The 13,280-nt window shown below is 47.5% G+C and overlaps 1 protein-coding gene across 1 annotated transcript in view; it reads right to left on the bottom strand.

Moving 5' to 3' along the window:
• The window catches only part of Ift172 (intraflagellar transport 172), a 39,803-nt gene extending 28,237 nt beyond the window's left edge, over positions 1–11,566 (bottom strand). Inside the window, 14 exon segments of the mRNA XM_038318149.1 lie at positions 374–459; positions 618–721; positions 902–955; positions 1,276–1,437; positions 2,649–2,744; positions 3,173–3,296; positions 4,119–4,333; positions 5,310–5,397; positions 5,514–5,593; positions 5,804–5,869; positions 6,116–6,155; positions 6,533–6,645; positions 6,828–6,971; positions 11,443–11,566. Of these exon segments, the coding sequence (XP_038174077.1) occupies positions 374–459; positions 618–721; positions 902–955; positions 1,276–1,437; positions 2,649–2,744; positions 3,173–3,296; positions 4,119–4,333; positions 5,310–5,397; positions 5,514–5,593; positions 5,804–5,869; positions 6,116–6,155; positions 6,533–6,645; positions 6,828–6,971; positions 11,443–11,481 (1,411 nt within the window). The 5' untranslated portion in view covers positions 11,482–11,566.
• Between the last annotated feature and the right edge of the window lie 1,714 nt (positions 11,567–13,280).

Below are 13,280 nucleotides of genomic sequence, written 5' to 3'. Positions count from 1 at the left end.
AACATAACTATAAAAAATACAGCCCTTCCAGTTCTAAAGAGTCTAGGATTTGATGATGTCTAAACAGGAAAATTTCTAAATTTGTTGATAATTCTTCTCTACTGTTCACAACTTGCTGACCCTAAGATATATGACGCGAGAACATGGTAATTCTATGGACAGGCCTTCTGACAGGCCTGAGCATGAATGTATCCATAGCTAGACACTTCATAAAGGCATGCCCACAGGGACTTAAAACATTTCCTCTAACACTGTAAAAATGAGGTTACATACTTACTTGGTGCCTTTCAGGTTCATCACTGAATACAATCCCATGATACACAAGTGCAATACAGGTACCTGTGTCAGTATTAAAGTTATAAGAGCATCTTACCTATAGCAATAGTCTTAATGTCAACAAGATAAGCCAGTTTCTTATTATCTTCCATTCCTCGCTGGCGCCTCTCATTGATGCGGACGCTGAAACATGAAACAACAAGGTAAGGTAAAATGGGCTTAGCTAGGGTCTTCCTGAGGGTTCTCAAACAGCACATGGGATAACATTTTTTAGCCTGATCTGGGGACACACATTTTAGAAGTCCCAAAGGAATCCTTCTGGATTTCCAGGGTTCAGTTACCTGATGAGGTGAGGGTTCATGAATTCAGTGCGTACAGAACCCAAGGAGTCATTACTCCCATACTCCACCAGGGTCAGCTCTCCAGCATTGAAGATCATGCACACCTGGGGAAGAATGGAGGCAGTGTGGAGAGAAGTGGGGGAAGGGGCACTGTAGTTCAGGGTGACCTCTCCCTGTCTTCCTGTTTCATCCCCACCCTTTACCTGCAGTCTCCCCCCGCCACTCACCCCTCTGACCAGAAGCTCCGCTTATTGAAATGGGGGCAGGGAATCGAGGCTACTCACATTCTCATTTTCAAAGAAATATTTCTCATTGCCACCAGATCCCTGCCAGGCTATCTGAAAAGTGAGGAGAAAACGTCAGAGACAATGCAGACAATTACCCAAGACCAGGCTGGAGGATGTCAGTGGCAAGGAAGAGAGATGGCGTTCAGGGAGGCTTTGACGTTACACAAAAGGTGCTGTATCAGACTCTTGCCCTGATCCTCATATTTCCGAGAGAAACAGCAGCAAAAACCAGTCTGACTGTGGAAGTTTATATTCCAGGAAATAGTATCAGAATGGTATCCTTTGGGGACTCTTACTTCTTGGAGCCCTGCGTCTTCAGAATTAGCAAGCCAATACACCCCATTACCCACCCTTCCTCTCTCGGTTCCTACCTCACTGAGGCGATTAGTGTTCAAGTCTCCGAGCAGCAGCGTGTCCGATGTGTGAGCCACCAAGTACCGTTCCTTCCCCAGGATCTTCACCTCTTCTACCTCATAGCCATAGTGGGACTTGAGCACCACCCTGGTCCCTGAAGATAGGTTCTTCACTATCACCTGGGAAGGGACCAGTCCAACCCATCAGGCCTTCCCAGAGCAGAAGAGCGAAGGTGCTCTGGTCCCTCACGCAGCTCCAGGATGCCTTGTTTCTCCCTCGGCCTGGGATGCTGTTGATAGGACAACACTTGCATCCACACAGGGGTTTGCTACCTAGGAAATACTTCCCCATGCTCTCCTGGGCTGTCCATGGCCATTGGATTCTGAGAGCTCTACTCGGTAACACTAATCACTCACTTTGTTCCCACACTTCTTAGTACAAAGCTCTTTACCTATGAAGACAGAATACTCTATTATCGTTACTGTTATATAATTATGTACCTATTATTATCATTATTATATCATCATGTGCCTAAGATGACCTCCAACTGGCCATCCTCCTAAGTGCTAAGATTTTTCTTTTTCTTCCTCTTCTGATTTTTTTCTTTTTTGAGACATATAGCTCTGGTTGGCCTGGAACTTGCTACATATACCAGGCTGGCCTCAAACTCAGTGGCCACATGCCAGACCACAATGTCTTTTTAAAAAGAATTTGAATTTCATGTGTGGATATGTACAAAGGTGAGTGCAGGCTCCAGCAGACGTCAGAAGAGGGTGTTGCATCCCCAAGGCTGAAGTCCCAGTGATTGTGAGACACTAACATGGCGCTGGGAACTGAACTTGTGTTCTCTGTAAGAATAGTAAGAGCCGCATCTCTGGTCCTGTACGATGTCTTACAGATAAATTACCTTTGTGCTCTCAGTCCTTAACAGATCTCAGTCCTTAACAACAGTAGATAAAGGATAAATGTTTCTGGAGAGACTCAAAGATCCAGGAACAAATCGGTAATAAGCGCAAGGGAAGGGAAGCGGGAGAGTGAGACGCGTGTCTCTGGAACAACAGAGTCCTGCGGCATTACAGTTCGCCTGTGATCCTACTCATCTACAACTCTATTGGGCGGTGCTGAGGACAGCTTCACACCGGGGAGATACAGGCGTCAATCCCTGTACTCCTGAGCCTAGTGCGTAAACCTTTGCTTATTATGGGTTAGAACAACTACGTAGCAGGAGGGTTGCCAGAAGTTGCCCTGACACATTCAGTTCCCTGCGGCAGCTCTGCCAAAGGGAAGAAGGTTAAATTTCACACTGTGGCTGTGGCCAGCAGGTGGGGAAATGTTACAAGGACAGAAGAGCCATGAGAGGTCTCAGCATGATAGGCCATCAGCTGCTCACCTGGCTGGGTCCCACATACGTCAGCTCAAACTTGTTCTTGTAAATACTCCTTCGGAGGCAGCAGTCAAACTGTTCCACCCCACCACAGAGGGTGCCCTGAGAGAGAGAGGGACAGCATGGAAGGCAATGCACGGCGCACTGGCTGTGGACGGTATCTGGATATACCTCCAAGACCTCAGACCTCAGTATCACGATCTAGACAGAAGTGGCCAGCAAAAGGGTGGGCAGGTTTTGAACATATCAGAAAAAAAAAGTGGCAATCCTAGGACTTACAGGGATCACATGTGGGTTGGACAATGAGGGGAAATCAGGCTGTCCTGGACAAGCATGTCCCTCAGGGCCTCCTGAAAAGTTTAAGTTTCCCTTTCCTGCCTTAACAGTAGATTTTTTTAGGTTGAAGTCACAAGGCAGCTGGAGTTCTCTTGTGTCAGAGTAGAGCGACTCCCTTGGCATAGGGAATATTTTCTATTTTACTGTAGCTTGGAGACAGTCGCCAGAACAGAAAGGGGCTCCTAATAACACACCGCACAGAGCCGGGAGCCGTCCCGCTTCCACGCCAAGGCTGTGATGGTGTATAAGTTGGCAATCTCCTTGGGCTTGGCCTCTTCCCAGATGCTTCTTCGAGGACTCCAGTTGAACACCCGGAGTCTGGAAAGGTAAAGAGTGAAAACAGGCCTGTACTTATAGGGAGGCATCTCACTCTACCAGAAAGGGAAGCAAACGCAAAAGGGCAGACCAGCGAGGCAGCCTAATGGGACGGGAAAAGGTGCGGGGAGTTGAGGGAGTAGGGGGGAAGGAGCAGGTAAGAAGATGGATGCCAGGCGTGGTGGTACATGCCTGTAATGCCAACAGGTGAGGCAGAGGCAGGAGGATCACTGTAAGTTTGAGGCCAGCCTGGTCTACCTAGTGAGTTCCAGGCTAGCTGGGGCCACAGAATGAGACCCTGTCTCAAAAACCAACAACAACACAAAGGCCAGAAGTAGAGACAGCAGGACAGCAGGACAAGTGAGACAAACGGACAGCCAGGAGTGGGAAGAGGAAGAAACAAAGTGTAGGAGTCAAAGGACGGAACCTAAGGAGACACGCAAGACTGAAAGGACATAAAGAAGACAGACAAAGAGGAGACCTGACCCTAGCTGCTTGGCTATTTCTTTATTCATTCACCAAATCGCGGCTACGTTACAGACCATGCCAGTGCAGGCACTAGAGATGAAGACAGCTACTCAGCCTTCCTCTCAAACTAGAACACAATGGCATAGTGGGGACGAGGCGGGGGACACGGGGAATGCGATGGCCTCTGCTGTGGGGTCCAGGCTGAGGCAGCACAGCGCATCCTGAAGCAGACGACAGTCTGAGAATCCCTTTCAACAGACATTGCTTCTGTCTAGGTTCCCGCTGCAGTTCAGAACAACTTGGCTAGGGCAGAGCTCACAGAGAAAGGTAGAAGATGCAACTGGCCAGGGGACCTACCTGTCGTAGCTTCCTAGCACGACAGACTGGCCTCCAGGACTTGCCGCAGCTGTGGTGAATTCACGCTCCTGAGGGTCACGGCTGTAGTCAAAAGTCTGTAGCACATGGCCTTCCTTTCCATAGGCCACAATCCTCCGATCACAGCCTGCAGCCACGATGCTGTTGGTTGCCCAAGCCAAGGCATATGGTGGGCATGGGTGGTTAACCAACTTCCCCTGAGACAGAATATTTCAATTGTTTGCTGCGAATGCCAGCCTAGAAACTGTCCAGCCTAGTAGCTGATCCACACAGTCTTGACCATCCCACCCCGGATAGAAAGTGAGTCTTCCTGCCAGCATTTCCCACATCAACACGCCCTAATTCTGAAGGCTTCACAACCTGTCTCTGTATCATGAGCACACGCATGCCATGTGTATACCGGCCGTGCACTCACAGTGGTGTGTTGAGACCTCTGGTACATACTAGTAAAGCCACCCAAAAGGAGACAACACACAGTAACCAACACTGTCTAGGTCCAAGAGAGTACATGGCTTCAAGAAGGGCTAAAGTGAATTAATTATGTGGGTAACTCACAGTGTAAATGATTCTACAGTACTGAATTATACAGGGCAAAATAGCAAAGTTTCCCTTTATGTCTATCTTTTCTTTTTCCAAGAAAATAGTTAATTCTTTAACATCTTATTTATTTGTGTGTGTTTTTGTGCGCACATTTGTACATGTGCACACACGGTTGAAGGGCAGAGGATGACTTGTGGAAGTCACTTCTGTCCTTGCATGGCAAGGGTTCTGTCAGGTTTGGCACTGGGCACCTTTACCTGCTGAGGTATTTTGGTGGACTGTTAACTTTTTTCTCCTATGCATTTGGATGTATATACATTACATAAACATGTATATATATATATATATATACACACACATACATTTGTGTATATGTATGTATTTACATAAATGGAAATAATTTTCACTTTTTGTCCCCCTTACAGTCTTTATTTCCCTTCTTCCAAGGTCCCTTCCACCCACTCCTCCCTATAAATAGTGAGTTCTAGCCTCCTGAACACAAATCTCCGTGATGGCACCGAATGCTTCTCTCCAAGATCGCCCTCTTCCAGTCGTGGTGCGTAGACATGCAGCTTCCCGGAAGGGCTCCTGCAATGTCCACCCCACCCCAGAGTGAGTGTGCGCCATTCATACCTGTGACTCTCCGGAGCCTTCGTCATCGAAGAAGTACCTGACGATGGTGCCGTCTGCGTGACCTGAGAGGATGCCTTTCCCAGAGCAACTGAAGGGCAGAGGCAGAGGGGTGGGCACAGAGGGAGGGACTTCCACCCTGTGACAGTCCCCTTCCCATCAAATGCAGCTTTGTCCTGACAGTCCCAGTCTACTTCTGTCACTCACTTGGTTGTCAGCGCCACCACATACGAGTCTGTCCCATAGATGGTAGACGACTTGTTAGTTTTAGTGTTTGCTAAGCGAACCTGAAAACCAAACAATTCTGGCTAGGCTACTTACAGTGTCACCCAGGCACCGAGAAACAGAGGTAAAAACCCAAAATGACAAAATTAATCCTCATGCATTCTTCTCAAGTACACACTTGAGCTCCAGGGGAAAGATGAACCATATTGCCCGGCACCCCAGGACACTATCCCCACCTAATACCTAACCCGTGTTTCCCTCTCCTCCGTTACCTTGCCTTCAGCCAGTCCGAAGACAATAATGTACTCTGCAGGCCACTGCAGACAGGTAACAGCACTCTGTATGAGAAGGAATGAAAGGGTGAGCCGCCTGTGTGGACTGGCACACTCACAACAACCGCCACCCGCCACACTCCGTCACTCTAGTCCTCTCCAGGGGGAGAAGGCAGGCAGGGGACACAAGGCTCTCAAGTAGGTGACAACACCATCCTTTAGCAGGTCATGTCGGGGTCAGACTTTGAATAAGGCAACTCCTGGTTACGTTTACAAGGAGAGAAGCAGGTGTGGCTCATCTTTGAACTTTACCGTCTGGATGAACTTGTTGCAGATGACCTTCTTGTCTCCCCTGTTAGACAAAAGGCAAGGAAGCAACCTTAAAAATTACTTCCCAATGTCAGTGGGGAAAGGGGGCAAGAGCGGAAACCCTTTCTGTCCCTCTGTGGAAGGTCTGATGGAGAAGTGAGTGGGTCCCCAAGGTGCCCTGGAGCTGTGCCAATGACACAGCATAGCACTGGCTCTTGGAACCTTCTGCTGGCTTATATTCATCCCTCCAGAGATGGGACTGCAGGACACGTGGGGCAGGCAGAGGTGGACACAACAGAATCCGGCTCTAGAGAGTCCCTGCCTTCCACACCTGATGCCATTGTTATCCCAGCGAGGCATTTCCCATGCCCAACTCTTCTTTAGTGGCCACAACCCGCCTACCCCCCATCCTGTCCTCACCAATCTTCTCCAATCTTGTAGACATAGATGATGTTGTCAGTCTGTCCTATGGCAATTTTAGTGGAATCAGGAGAGAAAGCCATGCCCTTTACCATGTAGCTCTTCCTGCCATACTAGGAGTAAAAACAAAAACAATGAGTAGAAATGAAGGAGAAAAGAAAACACACACATTTCCCAAAAGACCAGAAGGTTTATAGCGAGAAATAGAGTAGACCATTGCCCATGTCTATGGATAGAAGGCAGATCACACAGCTTTCTGGGATAATGTGCTGGAGCACACGCGCGTCCTCTCCACCTTCATGTCAGCTGGCTTGGTGGAGAACTTGTCTCTCCGCTCCCCATGCTCATCGTACAGCAATACCACTCGGTCCACTGTGCAGACAGCAAATTTAGCGTTGTTCTGGGACCAGGCCATACAAGTCACCTTCGCAGCTCCATCCTGCAGAGGCAAAGGGGTACTGTAAACATGGCGCTGGTCTCCAGTGCACAGAGCGTCTCCAGGTCCATCAGTCTTCGTGTGCTACATCGTTGTTCTACATCTATGTCACAGGTTTTCTCTCAAAACTAAACAAAACGAGACAAAGTACTCGGATACCTGAACTGTAAGAACAATAGTCTCCAGGGCCTCACGTGGCCTAGATGGACCTCAGATTCACTCTATGGCAGGGATGACTTGAACGTCTGATCCTCCTATCTCTACCTCCTGAGTGCTGGGATTCAAGGCGTACACCACCCCGTCTAGTTTATACCATGCTGGGGACAGGACTCAGGGCTTCACTCAAGACAAGCAAACCCTGTACTACCAAGCCACATCTCCTTGTCCCCTAATGTGACTCTGAGACTCATGATACAAATGTAACACATCAACTGTTCCAAAAGCAATGGCCTCCTTGTTCCCCCATCTTTCAGGTCTGCGACTGAAAAAAAAATCAATTAATCTGATAAATTTTAGCCTTTATAGCTACTCATTCAATTAATGTTTTCCAGCACTTTACTGTCAAAGACACTTGGCTGGAAGACGACAGAGAGATAAAGAGCAAAGCACAGATCCTAATTGGATGCTGAGAAATTGGAAATGTCCCATAAGAATAATATGAGTGTAGTAATAATTTAGAGAAGCCCAAGACAATTTTATGCTTAAATGGTCAAGATTAAACTTTGAAGAAGGGATGTCATCGAATGGTAAATTACTTCAGATGTAATGAGTAGCATGAACAAAGTCAAGCTCTGGTCAAGGACCAGCAATTTAAGGAAGCTGAGACTGCCAACAAGAGAGAAGGCAGGGCAGGAAGCGTAGACTGGGCTAGCTCAGGAAGTGTAGACTGGGCTAGATCAGGAAGGGCCTCTGGAGGCTGATAATGATTTGGATTTATTGGGCAGGAATAGGAGAGATGGTGTAAGTTTGGAAACAAGGAGCAACAGAATTAGAATTGAGGCTCGGGATAAACAACATCACTTTCCCCTGTTAACTGCCCACTAATGGCTTGCGGTGAAAGTGACCAATGCAAAAACAGGGGTACAGCCAGATAATGGAGCGCTTGTCTGGCATTCATCAGTCCCCAGGTGTGAGCCTTCACACCGCACAAGAGTAAGCAAATAAAAAGAATATGGGAATGGCAGGTAAGATGGCACATGTCTGCAATCCCAACACCTGGGAGGGAGAGGCAGGACAGTCAGATGTTCAAAGTCCCCTGCAGTTACACAGCGAGTCTGAAGCCAGCCTGAGCTATATGAGACTCCGACTTTAAAAAAAAATCAAAAAAGAAAATACATGATCATCACACAGTGAATTACTCTGCTTGTCCCTCGCCAGCTGTCCTCTCAGGCTCCTGAGATAAAATTTGATTCCTATGCCAAATGTTGGAGGTTTGGCTTACAACACCTTTACTTTCTATACCTATCCCAAATACATCCAGAGCCAGCAGGGGAATCACTGCCCCCAAATCCTCAAACCACAACCAGAAAATAGCTGCACCACCATCATGGTCATGAGCCAACCATTCACTACCGACGGCTAGAAGGGGGTGCAGGCGCCTCATCAGCTTTGGCTGCTCATCCTCCTTTAAGGCTGAGTCCATCCTGGGCATCTGGCCCAGCTGCACCATGACATCATCTTTTTTAGAGACCAAAGGGTTTTATTTCCAATTTTTCCATTAGGGTATTTTGAAATGACAGATAACAGTACCAGTTTTCTGAGCAAGGAGTACAACTTTTTATTGTTCTACCACTGAGCCAGGGCTCTATCCCTTCAGCTTTCCTTTCTTCTAATCAACTTCTGCTCTCCTCACACAGTGCAAACATCCCCGAGTCCCACAATTGACAGGGACGCGTTTCTCTGCAATACGTGCCTGACTGGACTGCCTGGGATTGAGTGGAATGGAAAGTAGAACAGGCATTTTCATAAGTCCTTGACACGCAGTCAGTACCTCACCTCGTATCTCTGAGGCAGAAGCTATTATGATTGCCATTTTACATATGGGGAAACTGAGGCACTGAAAATTAAGAAAGCGGCTCAGTCACACATACAGTTTTTAGATGACAGATGCAATATTTGAATCCATGATGTTTGATTCCACAAGCTATAACTCTGTCTTTATGCTGTTGTGGCATATGCATTAATGACTTAATTCTGCCATATACTTTTATTTACTATTGCCATTTTTTTTCTGAGACAGGGTCTCTCTATGTAGTCCTTGAACTTGTTTTGTAGACCACACTGAGATTGAATTCACAGAGATCTGCCTGCCTCAAGGCATGAGACACCATGCCTGGCTATTCTTTTTCTTTTTAATTAATTAAATTTATTTATTTTACATCCTGACTGCACTTTCTCTCCTTACTCTCCTCTCATTCCCTCCCCTCCCCCCCTCCACAATCCACCCCTCTTCTATTTCTATTCCGAGAAGGGCGGGCCTCCCATGGGTGGCAATAAAGCATGGCATATCTAGTTGAGGTAGGACTATACCCTACTTCTCCAGGAAACTCTAAAAGTCACACATTATTCTTATTTTTTTAAAAGGAGGTCTTGGCTATGTAGTCAGGCTGGCTCTGAGCACACAGCAAGCCTCCAAATTCTGCGATTGCAGGCATGCAGCACCATGATCAGGTAACGGATTTCTTTTTGTAGTGCTTGGGACGCATGCAGAGGCTCACGCATGCCAAGCACATGCTCTACTACTCAGCAACATCCTCTGCAAGTAGCTTATTCTTTTTATATGTTGGGGGTCACATGTGCCTGCTTGGGTGTGCATGCAGAGGCCAGAGGTCAACATCAAGGGTCTTCCTCAATTGCTGTCCACTTTATCTTTTTTTGAGACAGGGTCCCTTCTCTCACTGAACCTGGAGCTCATGAATCTGGCCAATGAGCTCTAACCCCCTTGCCTCTGCCTCCCCAGCACTGCGATTACAGGTGTGCCTAGCTTTCAAGTGGATGCTGGAGAGCTCATGCTTATGGAGAGCCGTCTCCCCACAGCCAGCCTCATTTGTGGTGTTAGCCGGTCCTCTCCATTTCGATGTCCTTCCCTGTGGCCTATCATTTTATCATTTTTCATACAGCTGTCCAGTTCATAATGCCCTTTCCGTTTTCCCGTACACCTCCACGACAGAGGGCAGCAACAGGAGGTCCAGGAAGAGTCCCGGTGAGGCCCCAGTGTTGGCGGTGTAGCAGAGACCAGGGGCCTCGAACCAAAGCAGTGATTCTCTGCCATGAACCCACACATGTAAAGATGCATGGACAACAAGTATACCATGTGACTCTCTGTGCCACACTGCAGCTTCCATGACGAGATTTCTCCTTTCTTCCTTTTTTTCTGTTTTTCCTTTTTTTTTTATTTTAAATTTTATTTTGTGTGTCTGTGGGTGGGTGGGGGGTAGGTTGCAGGGGCAGAGGCCAGATGCAAGGGAACGGGGAATATGTGAGATCGGGATGCATGATGTGAAAGACACAAAGAATAAAAATAAATAAATAAAAAAGAAAGTTAAAAGAATTTTTCCTTACATTTATTTACTGTGAGTGGTGGGACAGGTACATGTGTGGTGGTCAGAGGACAACTTGCATGAATTGATTCATTCCTTCCCCTGTGTGGGTCTCAGGGCTCAAACCCAGGGAGTCAGGCTTAGTGGTAAGTGCCTTTATCTACTGAACCATCTCACTGGACCAATTTTTCTTTTCTTTTTTCAAGATCGTCTCATGCAGCCCAGGCTGGCCTTGAATCCTCTATATAGCCAAGAATGCACTCCTGACCCTCTTGTCTTCACTTCCCAATTGTTGGGATTTCCGGCCTTTAGCGCCACCGAACCCTGTTTATAGTGAGTGTGTGTGTGTGTGTGTGTGTGTGTGTGTGTGTGTGTGTGTTGAACTTCATTTAACTCTCTCCTAAGGCTCTTGGAGTTGCTTTCACTACAGCTTTTCTTACCCAAATGACGAAGTTAATGACAGAAAGGCCACGTATGATGAGGGTTAAAGCCAGAGATACCATTTGGTCAAATCAGTGCTAAACCTGAACTCCGATCCCTTCACTCCCAAACCTATCCTTCATATCTGGGCTCCTCTCCTAGAACCCAGCAGCTTCTGAATCTGAGACCCACTTTCACAATTCAAATGAAGCGTCAGCCTTGCGCTTATTTCATCCTGTGTAGATTTATGGTCATTGTCTAGATATGCAAATCTCCCTCATAGCCTGTGACGTAACTCGACCCCTTAGAGCCTAAGCTTGGGGCCTGGCACTCAAATGATGTATGCGATGCCATGAAAGTTTGCAGTCTTTAGCAATTCATGTCGCCTACTGAAAGATCTTTCTCAATCTTCTGCACACAGTAGGCGCTCAACATTATAAACTTCTGTCACCCCACTTTTTTTTCTTTTAGAACGCCCGGTAGCCGGGGAATGGGAGAGTCACGCGATTCCTCACCTGAGGGCTCAGCAGGGTCCTCAGGTGCTTCAACTGCATGACGCACACAGGTCTCGGATGCTTGCTGACCGAGACAACTCCCGCGGTTACCTGGACAACCCGCCAAGCAGCGACGGCGCCAGCCGCTGACGCACAGGCAACGTGAGTGCGACACACGTCATAAGGTCACGTAGTGGGTTCGCGACAGTGCGGGACGTGCGCAAGCGCAGTGAATCCTAGGGCGGGCCCATAAGAGGAGGTCGTCGAAGTTTATCCTCGACCAATCCCGTACTTGCATGCAAACCCAACACAAAGCCCCACCCAGAAGTCTTCATCTGTCCCCACCCTCCCCAACCCCGCCCCTCGATCCTACAACACTTTAACCCCAGCTTTTCTCATTGCTGTAACCGGCCAAGTGCGCTTTAGTTGCGTAAACTCTGGAGAAGCGCAAGGCAGGTGCTACGAGAGCGAAAGCCAATGCGCAGAACTGCAGCCTCCGTTTTCCCCGCCAAAAGTTCTGTGACTTGCGCGAGGCCACTCAATACTGATAGGTACCAGAGAATGCTCAAGGATAAACCTGTTTAAAGTGGGCAGAGGTACAGTCCCATTTTACACAACAGGCGGGGGTCACACGCCAAAGTTGAAACAGCTAATCAACGTTGGAACCGGGATTAAACCCAGAGCTGATAACCTTTTAATTCCCGTAAGACGATTCAAGTCTTCTCAACTCATTGTCTCTTTGTTCAGCTTCTCTAACCTGTAACACGGTCTCAGGAAATGATCGGGGTTTGGTAGCACTGGCTAGGGAAAGGCAAGGCACCCTGCTTGATCATTGGGTAAACGGTGAGTTCAAGGCTGCTTGCCGAAATCCAGATGTCTTTATGGGTCAGTGCAGCGGACAGAGCTGGGCTGCCCTCCTAGCTTAGAGCTGTGTGACACCTGGGGTTGGGGATTGACTAAGAAAAGATACTATTGTCTTTATTTTGTTCGATTGGAATGCTCTCAAGAATTTTTGTTCTAGTTTCTTGTAGCGTATCAGAGAGATTCAGAAAAGAAGGCCTTCTCTCTCTAAACAGTCCCAGGTTGGCAAGACCTATACCCCCCAAAAAGCATAGCATATGATCTCCGGACCGAAGCTGAGTCCCCAAACCTTGCATGCACAGCGGTTGCCAATGGCAACGAATATTTCTCTCCCCACCACTACCTCCGTCTTGAAAAATTAAGAACGAGTAGAGGGCAGTTTCCATTTTTCACAGATAACACAAATAGGTCCCAGAACCCAGATTATAATTTTTTCTATAGGGGCATCCAAACCCCTTTGTTTTATTTCTAGAATGCTCTGGATATGTTACAGAGTATAAATATAAACGCCTTTATGGATTACAATTATTATTAACGTTAAATGAACAGAGACATAGATGAAAGAGAAAACGGAGAGGAGGCACTGGTATGCACAGGGTGAGGATACATGGCACCAAGGGACACATCCGTGATAGCTGCTCTTTGGCTAGCCCCTGCTCAGTCCTTCTGACCATTTTCCCAGAGGGAATGGTGGAGTTGAAAGAATGGGGAGGGGTCAGTTATGTAACTCAGTGGTGGAGCATTTGCCTGGTATGCACAAGGTCCAGGGCAAAGACAAAAGAAAGAAAATCTACTGGCCCTTTTATGGCGACATGGCCTGGTTTCCATTGGTGCAAAATCTTCTGTGTCTTCTCATTGCACCCCTCCCCCACAATACAATAAAGCCAAAGAAAGGTGGCTTCCAGCTCTCTGTACCCTTCCCTTGCCTTTTCTCCACCCGTCTTAGACGAAAACACGGACACAAACATCCTATAAGGGGTCTGTTCCTTTAAGTTGGT

This window comes from Arvicola amphibius, chromosome 2, assembly GCF_903992535.2.
Source record: "Arvicola amphibius chromosome 2, mArvAmp1.2, whole genome shotgun sequence".
NCBI classification, from domain to species: Eukaryota; Metazoa; Chordata; class Mammalia; order Rodentia; family Cricetidae; genus Arvicola; species Arvicola amphibius.
This window is presented reverse-complemented; position numbering and strand designations above follow the sequence as displayed.